Raw genomic sequence first — 21103 nt, forward strand, 5'->3', positions numbered from 1 at the left:
CTTCACCGCCTACCCCATTCAATAGTGTCCCTCATCCCTCTATGGAATATTTTCAGGGACTAAAGAGACTATCTGAAGAAATCTGCATCTACTGGCCCAGTTGCACATGCTTGAATTTGAATGCAAGTTATTATCTGCAATAAAAGTTTACAGTAAATATTTCTGAATACCAGTTGCTGGTATCTATGTGTTTATATGTGACTGAACAGAAATAGCATTTACATTTCTATACCGCTTAATAGTGAACTCAGCACTCTCTAAGCCCGTGATGGCGAACCCATGGCACGCGTGCCACGGGTGGCACACGGTGCCATTTCGCCAGGCACGGGGCGAGGGAGAAGGCGGAACAGGCACGTGCCCGTTCCGCCTCCTCCCTGCCATTTTCGGGCCTCCCACTGTCTCTCTCAGAGAGCAGGAAGCCAGAAAATGGCGCCTGGGAGGAGGAGAAAGAGGCGCACGTGCATCTGTCTCCTCCTCCCAGCCGTCTTCCCATTCCTCTGTGCGAAAGGGCTCCATGGAGCCCTTTCGTGCAGAGGAAAGGGAAGCAGAGGAGGAGGAGGCTGGGACGCGTGCCTAGCCTCCTCCTCCTTTGCTTCTCCTTCCCCCGTTCGCCCTCCCAGGCCCAAGGCAGCGCTGCCTTCTGTTTGGGAAAGGGAGGAAGGAAGGAGAAATGGCCCTTGCCCACTTCTCCTTCCTTGCTGCCCTTCCCAGGCCCAAGGCAGCGCTGCCGTGGGTTTGGGGAGGCAAGGAGGGCAGGAGAAGGGGCCCCAGCTGGAGGGCAGGGAAAGGGTGGAGGGAGAAGCCCTGCCCCTGGAGAGCAGAAAGCCCCGCCCCCTGACACACTGTCCCCGCCCCCAGGGTGTAAGCCCCGCCCCCGGCACACGGTCCCTGCCCCCAGGGGAAGAAGCCCTACCCCAGCACGCGAACCAAGAAAGGTTCGCCATCACTGCTCTAAGCGGTTTACAATCTATAAGCCAATTGCCCCCAACAAGCTGGGTACACATTTTACTGATTATGAAAGGATGGAAGGCTGAGTCAACCTTGGAGCCCTGCAGGGATTGAACTCACACCATTATGGCTGCAGTACCAGCATTTAACCACTGCACCACCAGGGCTCCCTGTAAGTGACAGCAAGAAGAGAATGGAGCCTTTTTTTGCTGTAATGCTTACTTTTTGATGGTATCAGTGCAGGTTTGTCATCCATCAGACCAGGAGTTATTTTCACTACTTTTTCTTTTTCTTTTATCTGCCGCTTTTCATAATCTTCCCGCCAGTCCTTGGGGGACAGCTGGTAGAGGAAGTCCTTAAATACCACATACTCCTGCAAAGTGTCCTCAAACCTGGCTATCTCACTGGAGGGGAACAATAAATCATGTTAGTATCACACCATAAGGGATCATTTCCAGTGCAGCTCTGAAGAGAGAAAGGGCTTTCTGGATAGAGAAAGCCTACACTCCTGGAAAATCAAAAATAGAGAGAGGGCTTTTAATTTCAGCAGCAACTACTAAATTTTCTACAGCAGCAGCAAACTGTTGCATCACAATGCTACTGTCTCCCAACAGGAAAATGCATACAGTGTATACATAAACATGGGGAAATCCACCTCTCCCTAAAATATGAAGACTCAGAGTGGTTTGCTTAAGATTTTCATTGCCACCACCACCATATTTATTTCTTACCCAGGAATGGAGCTAGCTGTCTCTCTGTTTAACTTCTGTTCTATCGCCCACCTGCCATCCTTGCCTGCCACTGAATGGCCATGGGGTGGGCAGAAGGTAGTAGCTCAGGGAGACAGTCTAGAACACAGAACAATGGATGCAAGCTCCAGGAAAAGAGATTCCATCTCAGCATTAGGAGGAACTTCCTGACAGTAAGAGCTGTTCGATGGTGGAACCCACTCCCTCAGAGAGTGGTGGAGTCTCCTTCTTTGGAGATCTTTAAACAGAGGCTGGATGGCCATCTGTTGGGCATGCTTTCATTGTGAGTTCCTGCATGGCAGGGGGTTGACCTGGATGGTCCTTAAGGTCTCTTCCAACTCTATTGACCTTATCACACATGGGAGAAACATCATCTAAACATTGCAGAAATATTGCGGAAGCGGCAGGGATGTGACCATCCATCACAATTTTAAAGTGTAATTGAGGCTTTCCGCTATGTTCCCGTCATGGAATTGTTCACGAGGAAGCCATTTTCTGAATAACGGGATATCCCATTATTCAGAAAATGGCTCCTCCTGGCTTCTCCATGAATGATTCCATGATGGGAACATAGTGGGAAGCCTCAATTACACCTTAAAAGGGCCAAGGATGGTCACATCCCTGGCGTTTCTGCAACATTTCTGCAACGTTTGGATGACGTTTCGCCCACCTAAGTCCCTGCATGTGATATGGTCCTATGATTTTAAAATTCTATGATTCTATGATTCCTGGAATCAAACCCTACTGAGTCAATCAACCTGTAATATGGTCTTTTTTTCATACTGCCTTCCATTTCCCCCCAGCACTATTGTCTTTTCCTATTACTCATGTTGTCTCATGGTATGTCCAAGGCACAACAGCTTTAGTAATTCTGTAGTAGTGTAGTAGTTTTGGCTTCTAGGGAGAGGTTCTTGTAAAATATTGTGGACCATTTCAACTGTCTTTTGGCAGACCATGGAATCTCTGAAACACTCTTGAAGCACCAAATTTTAAATGAGTTAAATTTTTTTCTTCCTCAGTTTTCTTCAGCATTTACATCCTCAAACAGTAAATGAAATTCCATTGCAAGGATGATCCTGATGTTAGTACTGATATATCTTTACACTTGAGGATCTTATTTAGTTTCTTCATCCAAGTCTAGTCTTTTTCTGTCTTCTTTACTACAGCTTCCATTTTGATTAATGATTGAGTCAAGGTACAGAAAATCTGTAACAATTTTCATGTTTTTCATCAGCTATTTTAAAGTTACGTAAATCTGTTGTGGTCATTATTTTTTATTTCTTAATATTCAGCTATGTCCTGCTTTTTCACTTTCTTCCTTAATTTACATCAGTAATTGTACAAAGTCTTCACTGTTTTCTGCTAGTAATTTGGTGTTATTTGCACATCTTAAATGTTTCTTCCTCCAATTTTCACACATCCTTTCTCTGAATCTAATCCTACTTTCTGTTTAATTTGTTTTGTGTCCCTATTTTGATTAATGACTGAGCCAAGGTACAGGAAATCTTTCACTATCTCAATGTTTTCATTGTCTGCTTTAAAGTTATGTAAATCATCTGTGGTTTATGTTTGTTTTCTTAATATTCAACTGTAAATGTGCCTTTGATCCTTCTTCGTTGACTTTCTTTAGTAGTAGCTCCAAGACTTTGCTAGTAAGGCATTATCTGCATATCTTAAATTATTGTTGTTTCTTCCTCCAATTTCTGCACCTCTTTTTTCTAATCACACTTTCAGTTCAATTTGTTTTGTGTATAATTAAACAGACAGAGTGATTAAAATACATTCCTGTCTGAACCCATGGCCAATGAAAATTATTCTGTTTTTTTTTTGTATTTGTCCTGACAGTGGCCTCTTTCCAGAGTATAGATTACACATCAAAACAATAATAGAATCATTGAATCATAGAAACCACAAGGGCTATCCAGTCCAATCCCATTCTGCCATGCAGGAACTCTCAATCAAAGCATGGCCAAAAGTCCACATGCCACAAGGAGACTCCACCACTCTCTGAGGGAGTGTGTTCCACTGCTGAACAGCTCTTGTTCTCAGGAAATTCCTCCTAATGTTGAGGTGGAATCTCTTTTCCTGTAGCTTGTATCCATTGTTCTGTGTTCTAGTGTGTGACACCCCTTCAAATAGTTAAATAGGACATATCATATTTGAACTGTCTCTTCTCCAGGCTCTGGATTTCACTGAGACTCCCCCCACTCCACCCATCCCCCCAAATTTCTGGCACTCAATCTACCTCTGTGAAGTTGCACATCTAGCCACTATGCATATCAGTACTTCTGTATATCCACCAGGGACAAAAACAAATAAATCCCAAATTGGAATGAGATATACACTTGTGATACTTTTCTGAACTATTGCTACCTTTGGAGGTTCATCATTTGTGCTGTCAGTTCCCGGATCTCAATTATTTTCTCCAGTTTGGCTTTGGTTTCTTTTTCAGCACTACAAAGAAGGCAGAAATGTGGTAGTTAGGGGCACAAGGGTGGCAAGAGGAAAGTAATGACAGAAAAAAAGGAATGGCCTTCAAAGACAGAGACAGTTGCTTAAGGATATACCCTCCCCCTCAACCTTCTCCATCTAGATTTTGTGTGTGGGCACACATCCATTGGGAGTAGTTTTACTGGAAATCACTGCAGGGGGACAACCACGCAGTGATAAAACCATCTCTTAATTCCCATCCATATAGTATGTACCCTTCAGGCACCTATGATCTTGCTGTGAACCTATGTGAGTCCAACTCATAGTCTCTACATACACTTCCTCTTTGGTGTGTGTGTGTGCATGTGTAAAACCAGTATAACATTTAGAGAACAAAGACAGTTTAGCAGCTTTACTGTTCTCTAAATGTTAGACTGTTTTTTACAACTACATATTCCAAGTCCAATTATTGTTTTCTCTCATTCAAAAAAAGAGGTGATGGTTAAAGAACAGGAAGGACAGTTTTTTTGAATGAGGGAACACAGTATTTGGACATGGAATGTGTAGTTGTAAAGGACAAGGAATATGTAGGTGTAAAGGAAATCTACTGGGATGATACTGAAGTGCCATGACTCCTTCTCCCATCCTCAATCAATTTATAACTCTTCTTTGAAAGTGCCCAAGTGTTTTTATTTCATTTATTATGTACAGTGAAGAACAGGTATAAGAACAGATATATACTGTATATATACAAGTCACCTGAGGTTTTACACACACACACACACACACACACACACACACACACACACACACAGAGGAAAAGCATATTCATGTTTGTCTCATAAACCTTTTTCTTTCAAATTGCGAGGTTGGGGGGGGACTGGACTCAAAGGGACCATTTGCCTCATTCAGCTCATTCACTATTTCCCCACTTCCAACAACCAGCAATAATTTCTCCTTATGTTAGAACAATGATGAATAAATGTATTGCCTTTCATATGTTGTTGGTCTGAAGTTCTCGATTCCTCACTCTCAGCTATACAGGCTACAGGATTAATTGGAACTATAGTACAACAGAACTTGGATGGCCACATATGTCCTTCCCCTCCAGTGCTAGCATATAGAAGCTCAAGTGCTACCGTTACATTTTCAGGGCTTGGGCAGAATTTTTGTCATTCTCCTTCAGGAACTCATCAAACATGGCAGCGTCCCTCTCTAGTTCTTCCTCTGCTTTTTCCAGCTTGGCTTCTTCTTCAATTGCCAGATTTTCCAATTTCTGAATTTCATCTTTTTTTACAGTTACAGCATACTAAAATGTAAGCCAACAAAGAATGAAAGAGAGAGGGGAATGGGGAGAAAGGAAGAAAAAAAAGAGGGAAGCAATTCAATAGGGAGGTTCTGCATAACTGTTGGCTAGGATTTTTGGCTTGGTTCATTATTTACATTTGATGGTCTTCATAGTAAAACAACCCTTGAAAGACAGGTAGAGAAAGAAATTCAAAAAAACAAACAAACATACTCTATGAGCCATCTAAAGTAGTGCAAAAACAGATATGGCAAGACCAAGAACCCATTTCCTCATACCTACTCCCATGAAGTTTTTCAAGCTCTGTTCAAATGTATTTTCCTCAAAAAAAAAATATGTTTTGCAGAACTGTCCTAATCTACCTCTATCCTGCAAATGGCAAAGTCCTCTTAATGTTTTTGTTGGTCTTTGGAAATTGGAAGCGACACATCAGAAGTAACAATGCCAGACATTGCATGTTACTTTGGAGGCAGGGTAAAGAGACTGTAACAATATTAGTTTTTCAAATTAATATAATGACTGGTATAAAAAGTATAGAAAGAAAGTTGGGGAAGGAATTGTGTGGTACCTTTTGCTATCAGCTAGAAATAGTTTCTAGGCCATTCATTTTCCTTAATCCCAAAGAAGTAACTACAGAAGGGGCAAAATGAAGGCATTGCCCCATCAAAATAAGAATTCTGCCACTTCAAATGAAATTTTCCTTCTGTCCCAAATTTCTAGCATTGAAGTAATTTAAAACTTTAGCTGAGCATTTAGAAATAGAGTTTAGGCATGCAAAGAAAAGGAGAAGGTGACATTAACAGAGGCATGTGAACACAGCAAATACAAGAGTGCATAGAATCATAGAGTTGGATGATATCACAAGGGCCATCCAATCCAATCCCCCACCATGCAGAAATATACAATCAAAGCAGTCCTGACAGGTGGCCAACCAGCCTCTTTTAGAAAACCCCCAACAAGATTAGAATGTAAACAGTACTGGAAAAAGATGATGACTTTATCTATAAGTGATTGGTTGAAAAACAGTTGTCTGTAGCTCTTATGAATAAACTAGCTGGCTAACTTAGCAGCACAAAAATGACACAGATAAATGACTTTATTAGTTCTTGGTGTGAACAAATTTCAATGTCTTACTCAGTAATGCTGGAAATTAGGGGAAAATGGAAAGAAACTTTCTTTTTGAGGGGAGCAGAATTCTTATTTGGAGTCAATGGCCTCATTTCAACCCCTTTGCTTGCTTAATCTTCATGCACTAGGTAGGATATGACATTTTAGTGCTGTGTATGTCTGTAGGTATTTGTGTGCCTTCAAGCCAGCTCTCGATTAATGGCAACCCCATGAATGTTATAGTTTCCTTAGATGAGGAATACTCAGAAGTAGTTTTGCAAGTTTCTTTCTCTGAAATATAGCCTATAGTACCTGGTATTCACTGACCACCTCCCATCCAAGTACTAACCAGGGCTAACCCTGTTTAGCCTCCAAAGTCAGATTTTTTAAAAAAAAAAAACCCATCAACTCTGAAGTATGAGAGTTTAATTAGAAGTGCTACAGATAATCAAAGAGGATACATGAAGCCAATTGTCTATTGGCCCAAAAGTGGGTCTCCCAAAAACTACAATCCAATACCTGCAGCAAGAACATCTGTCGTTTCTGATTGATGTAGTCATGAATGGGCTCTTTTTCTACAACTTGATCTGGGGAAAAAGGAGGATAAGGGCAATTGTGCAAGCAAAAATAGTCAAAGACATTAAGTGCAAAACTATGTTAATGGGTTTCAGAACCATTGATCAATTCACTGAGATGGTGAGAAGTGCCTGCCCTGGGGATTAAGGTGCAACACGGATTGCAAATCCCTTCCATTACCATAAATGGAGGGCCATTTAAAGGGCCTCAGAACTCTCAGTGGGCCACACCACCATTTTTGCCAGCCTGGAAGTGATGGCCTGGAGCCAGGAAATCACTTCTAGATGTTTTGAAGCTTTTTTGGTGGCAGGGGCGGGAGTGTTTTACTGACATAAATTCTTCTGCCTCTACTGCTGCTCATATTCTGCCTAACCTTTACCTCAGAGGTAAGCTCACAGAATACTTTTGTTAGACCAGACTGCTGCTATCCTGCTGATGGTGACTTTTTATCTGGCACATAGCTCACTGACTCAACCACGAGGCAGAGTGCACATATGCCACTTAACTGTTTTCCAGCCAGACATTTTCCTCCCCAAAATTATCCTTCCCCAAAACTGTTTTTTCCTCTCTCCATAAGGTAGAGATGTAGGTATTTATAATTCTAAGCAGGGAAAAAGTAGGAGGAGGGGGGATAAGCAGAAGCATCTCCCATCCCATCCTATAGAGGAAGTTTTCTGTAATTTGTAATGGCCATTCTGCCTATCATGTTGGTCTCATAAGGAGACTCCCAAAAAAAAAAAAAAACAACCTGGACAATTCTGCTGATTGTTATCAACAAATTAGTTCTAGCAGTCATCATCTCCAACAGTATACCTTTTAAAAAGCTATTTGCTCTCCTTAGCCCATGTAAGACCAAGCCTTCCCAACATACTACAGTGGTGATTTGTTGTTGTTGTAAGCCTTCAAATCATTTCCAACTTAGGGTGACCCTAAGAGGTTTTCTTGGCAAAATTTATTCAGACAAGGTTTGCCATTGCCTTCCTCTAAGGCTGAGCACATGTGACTAGCCCAAAGTCACCCAGTTGGTTTCAGGGACAAGCTAGGAATCAACCCCTGGTCTCCAGAGCTGTACTACAACACTCAAATCAGTACACCATACTATAGTGGTGATACCTTCACAATGATACAGTTGCCCCTCTATATCCATGGGTTCCACAGATTCCACCACTCATGGATTGAAAATATTACACATGCACATGCACACACAAATCCAAAAAGCAAACCTTGATTTTGCTATTTTACTACACCACTGCATATAATGGGACTTGAACATCTATGGATTTTGTTGTCCATGAGGATGGGGGTGGGTTCCTGGAACCAAATCCCAGAAGATACCAAGGATATATGGTGCCTGGTAACACCCATTCCTCCTCATAACGTCTACTCCATTAACTACAAATATTACAACAGTAACAGCTTCACAATAATAGATTGTTACTGGGATCATCCATTCTTCCTCTCAGCTACTAAATCCATGAATAACACACCCGCACACCACATTGCTGCTAAACATGGAGAAGAAAGGAAAGTTCAAGTGGGAATGGCAGACGTGTCATCAGCCTTACTAGTAACAAAGAAATCCAAGAACCTCAGTCCAGAAGATCTGACTCCATAATTTCTGCAAACTGGAGCAAAACCTGGAAACTTATGTCTAGTGGCTCCAGAGGTAGTGGAACAGTGGCTCTGCTTTGGGTTTTGCTCTTTAAAGAGTGATTCATGGTACTGAACCTTCTTTGAAAAACAGTTTCAACATTATGGATACCCCTTTTAAAATTTGGAATAAATCCCAGATTCGCTGCCCCATTGGCATTGGAGTCACTGGCTTTCACTAGACTAAATGCACAGTTTCCAATAGAAAAGGCTTCTGAGCCTGACCTGTTCTGTGATATGGCTGTTTTCTGGAAAGTTCTCTTGGCTACCTTTGGTGATTGCTATCTTCCATGAGATGCTTTCTCGCAGAGCTTTAAGCCGTTCTGCTTCTGCTGCCAGCTCTTTGTCCTCAGCTTCTTCTTCCATCTGGATCTCTTTCTTGAACCCAGAGTGCTTGGTATTCTGCAGAGTGGAGCAAGTCATCTTTTCATGGACCTTCAGTGTCTTCCTTCGCTCTCGCTCCTAGAGATAATGGGATAGATGGCTAGCTCTGTCCAGTTTTCAAGTGACAGTGAAAAGATCGTATTGCAAACATTGATGGAACTGTCCAAGTTGCTGAACCCTATCCGCAACCTATTATTATTATTATTATTATTATTATTATTATTATTACTATTATGCTTTATTTATATAGTGCTGTAGATTTAAGCTCCTATAACAGTAAAACTAACCCTTCAAGTACATGGGAGCAACCAGCCATCACTTCATGCCCTATACAGCAAAATAATATAATTGAGACAGAAACTGATGCCCTTATATTGCTTATGAGAATATACACGTTATACATGTGTTATTCATTCCCAAATGGCAAGATGTTTCAGGTTCTGGGGCTTATCCAGGATTTGGACACCAGAAGCATATGGCATTTCTGCCATATCACGTTCATATCATACACATGCAGTCTAAGTCTAGGATGGTGTTCACAGCATCAGCATTCTGACAGCTATCTGTTCTCCATCTAGGAGAATTATAGCAGCAAAGAAATTCCCACAGGGAGGAGAATTCATGGAAGCAAAGGTTTTCCTACAGAAAGCAAAGAGCAAAATTAGCTCCTTGGCTCCTTTCCACTCCAGCATTGACACACCATGCTTACAAACCACAGATTAAGTTTTTCTTTTTCCTGTCATTCTCATAGAATGACACATGCCTTGAGAGGCAGGCAGTGTGGCCTCAGGCACATACTTCATAGCTCTGCTTATTGAAATCATAAAACCAACAATTCGTATTCTAAAGAAATATATTTTCAGATCCATTGTATATAAGGCTGGGATGAGGAAAGTGAGACCAATGGCCTACATGTGGCCACCTACGTTTTCTTTGAGCCTGCCAGGGGTTCAAATTACATTCGCTGAGCACCATCACATTACATCAGCCAAGCAGTACCACATATTTGGCAAAATATGGCTCCCTATGCCTCCTTGGGGAGCATTTGGGCCATTCCTCCAATTAATTCAGGAGTTAGGGCCTATGGTCAGTGTGTCTATCCAAACTATCCAAGTGTTTTTATGTGGTGTTTTAAAATTGGTTTTATCATTTTTGGTAAAGATTTTTAATTTGGTGTCATGGAAGCCACCTTGAGTCCTGGCCTGGGAGAAAGATAGCATATAAATAAAGTCAGTCAGTAAATAAGTTAATTAATAAGGTTCCATCAAATGCAACCCCAGCCTCTGGCAGTTGCCCACCCCCTGTCATAAGGGATCCCTGAAATTCATGTTGGACACAAATCAAAATATTATAAATGGAATCACTGGTTTTCCATTTTTTTTCTTAACCAACTCTCCTCACTCCACTCTCACACACTCAACTTTATCCTTAAACTGCTTCTTTCTTTATATCACATCCAGACCAATTGAATAATAACCATTGTATCTTACTCTGTATTGAAGAATGAACCCACACTGCATGATTATATCAGTTTGATACCCCTTTACCTGCCATAACTCCATTTTGAGGAATTTGTTATTTGGAGAAGGATAGTTAGAACTTTCTAGTGCACTTTCAAGAACTGCAGTATTAGAAAACTGTCAGAGAATTCTAGGTGCCTTATGAAAACAACAAACCCCAGGATTCCATAGGATGGAGCCATGACAATTAAAGTGGGATCAAAGTGCTACAACTGTGTAGTGTGGACACACTCCAATAAACTAAGAGATTCCTTTTAGTATATTAAAAATTGCACTGAATCAATGCATAATTCCTGTTATTTGCTTCCAGACAGGGATAGGGAACATGTGACTCTCCTGTGCTGGCTGTATTGCCATTCACATCATCCTTAAATATTAATTATGTGAATTAATTCTTATGGAGATTAATTCCAACAATATCTGGAGAAGGAACATGTTTCTCACTCACTGCTGATATAGGTGGAAGTAGACGCTTTTTAGGGTGGGGGGAGTTCACACTTTTGTACTGACACCCACTCTCTTGAGATCAAGAAGAATTCCTTTCATGGATCTCTTGTGATTCATACCTACCGCTTTTGCCTTTTCCCTCTGTTGGTCTCGCAATAAGAAGATATCAATATTCGATGGGATTTTAAAGGGGTTTTTGTCAAAACACACCTTTGACTCCTGAGCAGCATCTACAAGCAACAGGAAGACATTAGCCAAGCAGCACCAGCAATGATTGTGATGAATAAAACAAGCAGATAAATAATAGAGTCACATCTCTGGCATCAAAAGCTTGGAAAAGTTACTTTTTTGACCAAAGTGCTAAGACTGTCAAAGTTGCAGGTCAAGAAAATAATTTTTCTGAACTTTGCATTATATGATTGCTCTTCAGAAGCCTGCATTCATAGAATCATGGAATAATAGAGTTGGAAGAGGCCACAAGGGTCAGCTAGTGCAATCCCCTGCCATGCAGGTACTCATAATCAAAGCACTCCCGACAGATGGCTATCCAGCCTCTGTTTAAAAACCTCTAAAGAAGAAGATTCTACCATGTGTTCCACTCTGAAACAGATCTTCTGTCAGAAAGTTCTCAGGAGGTCCCTTTTAATGTTGAGGTAGAATCTATTTTCTTCCAGTTTGAATTCATTGTTCCATGTCCTGTTCTCTGGAGTAGCAGAAAACAAGCTTGCTCCATCCTCAATATGACACCCCTTCAAATACTTAAACAGGGCTATCATATCACCTGTTAGCCTTCTCTATTCCAGTCTAAACATATCTAGCTCCCTTAGTCTCTCCTCATAAGGCACAGTTTCCAGACCCTTCATCATTTCACTCACCCTGCTCTGGAATTCATTATTCTTTTTAAGTTGAGTTCTCATATTGACCAGTAGGACAGAAAATACAAATCTGCTTCTGAGCTATTACAGACCAGCAATGATTAGGGTTTTGTGTTTTTTTGTGTGGTTCTTGTGTCAGAATCAGAATCTTAGTTCCTGCACTAAACAAGATTTACAAAAATGCAATAAATAATGTTCAAATTAAAAATTAGTAAAAATTCGTGTGTGGGTGTCAAAATCAATTTTTCCAACTTAACACACATTGCTTACAAAATTCACAAGATCCTACATTGTCCAGCTCTTTCTTACCATCCCCTGGACTCACAGTTATCACCTTCCCAGGACGCACAACCATGCCATGGCTGATGAAAAGTAGGAGGAGGAATGGAGAAGTGTCTGACTATGTCCTATATCTAGATGCAAATGAATGGCATCATCTACTGCCAGTGCCTCAGTTAAATGATGTTATTAGTATACATCTGACTAGAGGGCACAGCCAGATGCTTCACCAGTCCCACACGTTCTCCACCGGCCATGGAATGGCTGTTCAGGGGAGCAATCTCAGCAAAAATATGAGGCTTGTGAGGCAAATTTGAGGCCTTGTTGTTGCAAAGGGTGAAAGAGAATACCAACCTCAAGAAGGAAAATAAAAGAAAAAGCAGACACACATGGGATAGTTCCAATAGTTCATAAGATTCTTGTCTCTTGTAAATAACTGGAAATTAGAAACCTTCATTGATCTACTACAGATCATCCAGCAATCTGCTAGGAGAGCCATATCAGCTGTACAGCCAAACAAAGAAGGGAAAAGAGGCTAACCTCAAAAATCAGAGAGGAACTTACCTGGCTTTTCTACTTCTTGTCTAGAGAAAGACTTTGTTGAGGGAATGGTAAACACATCTCCTGTTTGCCGAGACTCCAGCCGTGACTCCAGCCTTGATTCTGTTCCAATGTAGATCAAACCCCACTCTTAGTTGCCCATATACCAGGAGTCAGAAACAATTTATAAGGGTATAGGGTGAACAGATGGCATCTGAGATGTTGGCATCAAAGCTCAAGCAATAGGCCTTCAGGTGACCACATATCCTGTACTCTAGACAGAACAACCCTATATCTGAATGCATCGTTTGAAGGGCTGTGAGGTCTAAGTGCCACCAAATAATGAAGGACCCTAAGAAGGGAAAGCAGGGGTCTTAGAGGGACCCATCTGCAGCTAAGGTCTGAACAGGCACACAGGGCACCAAGGATCCAGATACACTACAGAACTATGGTGTTGTTATTCCACATTAACAGCCGTGGTTCCATTCTAGGGAATTTTGGGGTTTGTAGTTTCATCAGGCATTGGAGTACTCTGGTTAAGGCCTTTCCCTAAAATGCCAATCCCAGGATTCCATGGGACAGAACCATAGCAACTAAAGTGGAACAATAGCACTACAATTCTGTAGTGTGAATGGGTTCCTGTTCACTGTCTTCCACACTACATATGTACAGTGGGCCCTTAGTATCCGCTGGGGTTTGGTTCTAGGACACCCCTCCATGGATAGCAAAATCCATGGATGCTCAAGTCCCATTAAATGCAATGGCATAGCAAACTGGCGTCCTTTATAAAAATGGCAAAATAATGCTTTGTTTTTTTGGAATTTATATATTTTTAAAATATTTTCATGCAGATGTTTGAATCCGTGGATAAAGAAATCAGTGATACATAGGGTATTATACTTTCATTATTGCATATTAAGCCTATCTTGCGCTCTTTAAAAAAACTCAGCTAGAAACAGTTTAAACAATAAAATGTTTAGGATTCCATTCAGGGTACTAGAAGATTGAGGCCATATTCAGGTGTTAAGCTTGGACCCACTGGGCATATAAAGCGACGTATGTCGCTGCCAGTCTGGATTGGATCAAGTTTCCGAGTCGTATTCGAATCAGGTCCATTGTTCCCATTACAAAAGGGAGCAAACAGACTCAGTTTTTCTTGACCAATGTTCTCATTCGCATTGATATTTCTCCGTTGTATTTTGATGCAGGTTTTTTTGTTCCCTATTTCCATTGCCTTTCTGGAACCGTTTTTTTAAGCGTTTAGACAATTAGACATCACAATGACATCTAATCTCCCCTTCTTCTTCAAACCCCCCAGTATGCAGCAGCCACCCACCCCTTTTCTGTCTCAAAAAAAGGAAACAAGGCTGGATGCAGGAGCCACATTCAGGGTTTTGGGTTTTTTCCCCTTTCTCTCTTTTTCTTTCCGCTCACAAAAAGTTTTTGCCAGCCTTCCTTTCTCCATATCCCTTCTCCTCTTTCCTTTCTTTTCCCCTCTCTCTCCAAAAAACCTAGTTTAACTTTCTTCTTTTTTTAAAAGAAAAGTTTTACACACTCGAATAATAATAATAATTATTATTATTATTATTATTATTTGCAAAGAGAGGGAGAGAAGGATGGCTCTGTGGGGAATTTGAAGAGGAAAAAGTTGAGGGGTTGGATAGGTACATAAAGAGAGAGGGAGTTGTATTTCTTAGTGTTCCTCCCTTTAATTTTGTGGGGGTTGTTTAGGCAGCCTAAAGCCCTTTTATTACAGTTGGGAGCCTCGGGGTTTTCCAAGGCAGAAAGAGGTGCCCACTTGCAACCCAGTGGGGCTCCCTGTGAGCAAGAGCCTCAGCTCCAGCATTCCTGCCTCAGGAGGATTTGGGGGAAAGCATTTCCTTCCCAGTAAGACCCCACAAAGCTGAGGAGAGCCTGAGTGAGGAGCTCCTGGCCTCCATAGGTCTCCTCCTGAGCAGGGGGACCCTTCTTCTTCAAACCACCCCAATATGCAGCAGCCAGCCACCCCTTTTCTGTCTCAAAAAAACAGAAACAGGGCTGGATGCAGGAGCCACATTCAGTGTTTTGGTTCGCTCTCTCGCTCTCTCGCTCTCTCTCTCTCTTTCCTTTCCGCTCATAAAAAGTTTTCTTCAGCCTCCCTTTCTCCATATCCCTTCTCCTCTTTCCTTTCTTTTTCCCTCCCTCTCCAAAAAACCCAGTTTAACTTTCCTCTTTTTTTTTTTTTAAAGTTTTACACACCACTGGGGAAAGGCTACACGAATGGGGGGAAATGGTGCTGGGAATGCCAGGAAAGAGCAAAGCTGGTGACACCCCCATATAAATAAATGTCATTCCCATTAGTTTGCCGCAGATCCGACACGGCAGCTGCAAAAAAATCTCTGGAAAAGTGGTGTCAGGATAACCCAGGTTATCCACCGCTGATGCGGGTTTTAGCTAGAAAAATCTATCAAAGTTGGATCGAATGCAGATTCAAATGAGTTCGATTTTCCTTAAACAAGGATCGAACATGAGTTCAAATGGGAATGATGTTCCTATAATCCGATTCTTGATTCGATTTATAGCCCAGTGGGAATGTGGCCCTACTATGTGAGAAGAGACCCTAGTTCACACATTCATGGACCTTACCTGCCATGTTCAGGCACATGTCCACCTCTGCTCTAGCTTTGACCTTGCCACGTTAGGATATCTTAGGTTTAAAACATTTATTGTGAATACTAACACTAACACTAATATTTTATTTTATTTTTAAAAAATATCCTCCCTTTCTTCCAAGCTGGTTCATGAAATAGATTAAAACAAAATAGGGCTTAAACACACGCACACACACACACACACACACACACACACACACTTTTATTGGATTTCTAAAGTGTGGTTGAGAGAGAGAGAGAGAAAGAGAGAAACAAAAAATACATAAGGTATGAACAAGGCCTAGTCAAATACATTAATTTAAGCGAACCATATTTCCAAAAATTCATTTTCTTGAAACTGATATCTATAAACTTAATGTTTATGACTGGGTTGAGGAGGAAGACACTCTGAATGGTGAATGTGTATCTTCTTCTTTTAAATTACAGTGAATGGTGAATGTGTATCTTCTTTTAAATTGCATTGCTGTGATGTGGAATTTAACTGAAGGTCAGTTTTGCTGCAGCTTGAGTGCATTAATCCAGGCTTATTAATCTAAACATTCATAAAGCAATATAAAAATGAATATAAACCATCTTTTGTTTGATGGCCAGACGATCTTACTGCTTTTCATGAACACATATTTCATAGATGTTAATGTCAAGAAAATGTATTTTTGGAAAAAGCCTGCCATTTTAATCCAGGAACAGACCATGTGCTCCAGGAATTAAACATTTGGGCAACAAATCATCCACCAGTCTGGTTGCCTGATGACACTTCCCAGAATTCTGCTTCCGAAACTGCCCACGTCATGACATGAACTCAAACACCAAAGGTGCCAATTCAGTTAATGAAAGGAAGAAAATGAAAACTTACTGAAATTGGCTTCGGAGCTGTCTGTATCCAGAGCCATATTTGATCGGGCAAAAGAGACTGAATACATATTTAAGGCAATCTGTCTTCACAAAATGCAAGTTAAAGTTTGTACTAGAGGTCTGCTTCCCAGTAAAGGTATATACGTATGTTCACTTCCGAGCACATAAGCAGAAAAGACCTGTCATGAAAAGCGGAAGGTTAGTTGATTGCATCAGTTGCATTCAGATTCATAAAGACACCAATTCTTGGTAGCAAAAAAAGATATTTCCAAAGTACAAATATATCTCTGTGTTAATATGTACATTCTGCTAAACATGCTATTCTCAAGGTTTCATAACACTATTCATCTGACTTTTAAAAATTCAAGCTAGATTAACTATCTAGTTTGTAGGGAAACTGATGTTAAAGCCACACTTTTTTGGGGTGTCAAATCTCATGTACCTTTAAGGAAACAGGTTTTAACTAAATATTAGGGAAAATGCCTTAATGTTCAGAGCAGTTTCGTACCAGAACAGGACATCACAGAAGATGGTGCCCTCTCTTTCCATGAATGGCCTCTGCTGTGGTTGCTACAGTTAAAAAAAATAATCCTATACTGAAAGAACAGTTGGAATAGATGACCTCTGAGGCACCCACCAATGTTAAAATGCCATGCTCCTGATCTGTGTAACAAACAGAAACACAGCAGTTACACTTGTTCCCACCATAGGGGGAAAATTAGTTACAGGTTTGAATATTTATTGCCATGCTCTGCAAAGGGCTCAGGATTATTATCAAAGATAAAAGGGGCAGCGATTGTGAGATTTGTCCTTCTAATTTTTTTTTTATTTTGAAAACCTATACACACTTTCCAATACAATATATCAGAATGAGGAACAATGTTTAAAATAAAGCACAATAACAACAGCAGGGTGTTTTTATTAGAGATACATGGCAATTAAAAAATCATCACTAACCCAAACACAAAACACAAAAAGCTGATGTCAATAACCATTTTAAAGGTCTTAATGGTGCACTGAACAGGGACTGGCAAACTGCAACAGAAAACTGGTTCTAAATCTTAAGAGGCCACCAGTAGCAGCTGGTTGCTTCCATGTCAGTGCAGGCAGGTCATTAACTTGCGGGATTTGGTCTGACCTTTCCAGGGTGTTCAGTCTATTTTGAGATAGGTTTTGTTGTGTTGTTGTGTGCCTTGGAGTTATTTTTGACTCTAAGGTGAAGCTATCATGGAGTTTTGTTTTTGATTTTTTTGGCAGAATTTGTTCAGAGATGATTTGTCTTTGCCTTCCCCTGAGGCTGAGAGTGTGTGACTTGCCCAAGGTCACCCAATGAGTTTCTATGGCTGAGCAGGGATTCAGCCCCAGCCTCCCAGTGTCCTACTCCAGCACTCAAACCACTACACCCTGCTGGCTCTTTTAGCACCTTGGATAGCTCCTCTGACCCAGAGCATGGAAGCTATTTGCACCACTGGGGGCCACTGCTGGTAATGCTAATTCAGCAGTGGCCAACCACCTAAAGGAGGATGCACCACAAATCCTTGTTTTTTGCTTTCAGGTTATTTCCAACTTATGGAAATCCTAATCATGGGGTTTTCTTGGCACGACTTGTTCAGAGGAGGTTTGCCATTGCCTTCCCCTGAAGCTGAGAGAGTGTGGCTTTCCCAAGGTCATTCAGTGGGTTTCTTGACCTAGGCTGTTACCAATCTCAAAGCAACTGAGAAGCGTCATATGAAAGAAGACATTTTCTCAAACATGCCAAATTTCAACTTATTCCTACTGAAATAATTATTCTTAGGTCAAGAGGCTCTTGCTGTTAATGCTTCTGAGAAAATAATTAGCTTATACAAAACTGTTCAACTATTATCGGTGTTAAGAACAATTTAGAGTCTGTCCTGTCTCTCTGTGTATGTGCCTTCAAACAAAGGGGTTTTTTTGGTGTGTGTGTGTGTGCGTGTATATATCAAAATGAATGATCTTTTTAATATTATATTTATTTTTGTCCCGCTTTTTCCCCAAGATTGGGACCCAAAGCGGCATACAGCCTAAAAAACCTAGTACAATTAAAAACTTACAAAACTGACAATTAATATGGTATTCAACTAATACCATCTAGTCTAAAAAACACAGTACAACTGAAAACTTACAAAATGGACAAAATGGTATTAGTTTAATACCATTTTTAAATGCCAATTTTGTAAGCTTTAATTGCACTGTGTTTTTGTTTTTGGGAGAAAAGTGGCATAAAAATAAATATAATGATTAATAATAATAATAATAATAATAATAATAATATAAGCCAGCCACAAGTAAAGTGATTCATTTTACAGGTCATTCCTAGGCTTTGCAGGGAGCTCTTCATTTATCCCGAAGCAAGGCAAACATGGCACACAGAGCATTTTTAAAAGAAACTATTAAGATTGCCATGATTTAATTAACTATAAAATGGAAAGAGGCATGACGCCCAAAACCCAAAGCAAGTTTACAAGGAACTTCATTCAACAAGCTGTGCGATGCGAAGCAGAGGGATAAATCCACTGGCTTTAATAGGACTCCTTCCTAAGCAAGTGTGCATAGAATTGTGAAGTCAAAGGCTTTCATGGCCAGCATCCATAGATTTTTCTGGGTTTCTCGGACTATATGGCCATGTTCTAGAAGAGTTTATTCCTGATGTTTTGCCAGCAGTTGTGGCAGGAATCTTCAGAGAAATGAAGATGCCAGCCACAGATGCTGGCAAAACATCAGGAATAAATTCTTCTAGAACGTGGCCACAGAAAACTGTGCATAGAATTACTTCCTGCTTTTCTCCTAACTGCATGCAAAGGACTGCAGTCTGTGATCTTCCTTTGAAAAGACAAGCAAGGCCTGGAGCTTAGCAGTTTATCTTGTACAGCAAAGAGGCGGAAGGCATTTATGGATTACTGCCTGCCCCCTCCCACCGACTGAGGATAGGTAACAGTATAATATACCATAAGTGACAATATATATATATATATACATACACACACACACACACACACACACACACACACACACACAATATGAGCCCCTCATCTCCAAAGGCACAGGCAGGCAGGACCCAGACAACTGTAAGGTCTCTCTCCCTCCTTCTCAGAAAAGTTAGGCGCAGGAAACCCACAAGCATAAAATATCAGCCGCTTTGAATGGACATGTTGTATTTCAAAGCACAAATCTATAAATCACCTGTCAAGAGCAAAAACACTACCTGGGCTGCGAAGGCCTTGAAAATATTTTTAAACCCGCTGACAGGAATTTAAGAGGCAGATGAATTACCGTAGATGTAAATATTTTGGAGGGAAGGCGCAGTCCACTGATGGCTTGAGTATCAACCCTTTTTGTTGTGTGTGTAGTGAATAAATATTTGTGGATGGATGGATGGAATTGGGGTGGAGAGGAGCACTGCTAGCAGAATTAAATCCACATTTTCGCCCCCCTCAGATATGGAGGGATTTTATGATCTCCACTGTAATTCTTCCTGATAAAAATATTGATTTTGCCTATGGTTTTATTTCCCCTTCCTTCTGGGGTGCATCTACACTGTAAAAATAATGCAGTTTGACTCCACTTTCAATGCTGTAGCTCCATCCTATGGAATCCTGGGATGTGTAATTTTACAAGGCCTTTAGCCCAGAGTGACAAGGTGTCGGCAAAGGAGGACAAGGTACCACGATATGTAGAACATTCAAGAAAAGCTCAAAACACTCCAAGAAATATAGAAATCCATGCTTCTGAGCCATGTTCAAAATGGAGGGCACATCTGAATTACTCCTGGACAGAAAATAAAAACACTCTGTAGAAATGTAAATCTATGCTTCTGAACCATGCTCAAAATGGAGGACACTTTGGAATGCCTCCTAGACAGAAAATAAAAGCTCAAAAGACTTCACAGACAAGTAAATGCATGCCTCTTGGTCCTGCTCAAAATGGAGGAGACTTTGGGAATGCCTCCTGGACAGAAAATAAAAGCTCAAAAAAACACTCACATAAATGTAAACCCATGCTTCTTGGCCCTGCTCAAAATGGAGGACCTTTTGGAGTGCCTCCTGAACAGAAGGCAGAAATGCAGGACTTCTCCTGGGAAAAAAAGTCCTCTCCTCTCTGGAAAGAGAGGGCTGGGGCTTCACAAAACCACAGATCCCAGGATTCTGTAAAATGGAGCTGTGGCAGTTAAAGTGGTGTCAAACTGCATTATTGGTACAGTGCAGATGCAGCCCTGCTTTGGGCACAACCCAGCTAGACCCTTCTCTACCCAGCAGAGTAAAGGCAATGGAAGCCTCTTGCTCACCCTGACTGCTCTGCTCCGATGGGGTTAGCTTCTCCTCTGCTTTGCCCTCTGCTCCTCCCCTGGCGCACAAAGGGTCCCTGCTGCAAAGCCCATTGGAAGGATGCCTCTCCGTTCTGTCTCTTCCATTGTTCGCCTTTCTTGTTTACGTTGCCCTGGCAACCTTTCTCTCCTGTTACTATGGGATGCTGACGTCATAAAGGAAAGGATTCCCCGCCTGGTTCTGGAAGACTTCCCTCCCAATACAAGAGAAGCAGATGGAGATGGAGAGTTCCTGTATGGCAGGGGCTTGGACTGGATGGCCCTGGTGGTCTCTTCCAACTCTATGATTCTATGATTCCTGGAACCAAACCTCAGCAGACACTAATTTATATGGTTTATTTTCAGCTATATTACATACACTGGATTTTATTATGGACTCATCCATATTATGATGAACCTGCCTTTGTTAAAAGGTCTTCTTGCCTTGCAATATACATACAAAACTCT

The 21103-nt window shown here is 41.2% G+C and overlaps 1 protein-coding gene across 4 annotated transcripts in view; it reads right to left on the reverse strand.

Annotated features, from left to right (window-relative positions):
* Window positions 1–20748, reverse strand: part of CFAP100 (cilia and flagella associated protein 100) — a 42003-nt gene extending 21255 nt beyond the window's left edge. The window contains exons 1-9 of one of the 4 annotated variants that reach the window (XM_042449582.1): window positions 20618–20748; window positions 16316–16493; window positions 12836–12934; window positions 11241–11347; window positions 9036–9228; window positions 7060–7127; window positions 5273–5436; window positions 4071–4151; window positions 1171–1352 (exon numbers count right to left, since the gene is read on the reverse strand). In XM_042449582.1, the coding sequence (XP_042305516.1) occupies window positions 1171–1352; window positions 4071–4151; window positions 5273–5436; window positions 7060–7127; window positions 9036–9228; window positions 11241–11347; window positions 12836–12934; window positions 16316–16382 (961 nt within the window). In that variant the 5' untranslated portion in view covers window positions 16383–16493; window positions 20618–20748. Of the gene's footprint in view, window positions 1–1170; window positions 1353–4070; window positions 4152–5272; window positions 5437–7059; window positions 7128–8991; window positions 9229–11240; window positions 11348–12835; window positions 12935–16315; window positions 16494–19605; window positions 19735–20617 lie in introns of those variants that run through there. The other 3 variants (XM_042449581.1, XM_042449584.1, XM_042449585.1) reach the window with 3 other exon arrangements.
* Between the last annotated feature and the right edge of the window lie 355 nt (window positions 20749–21103).

This window comes from Sceloporus undulatus, chromosome 2 (assembly GCF_019175285.1).
Source record: "Sceloporus undulatus isolate JIND9_A2432 ecotype Alabama chromosome 2, SceUnd_v1.1, whole genome shotgun sequence".
Lineage (NCBI taxonomy): Eukaryota > Metazoa > Chordata > Lepidosauria > Squamata > Phrynosomatidae > Sceloporus > Sceloporus undulatus.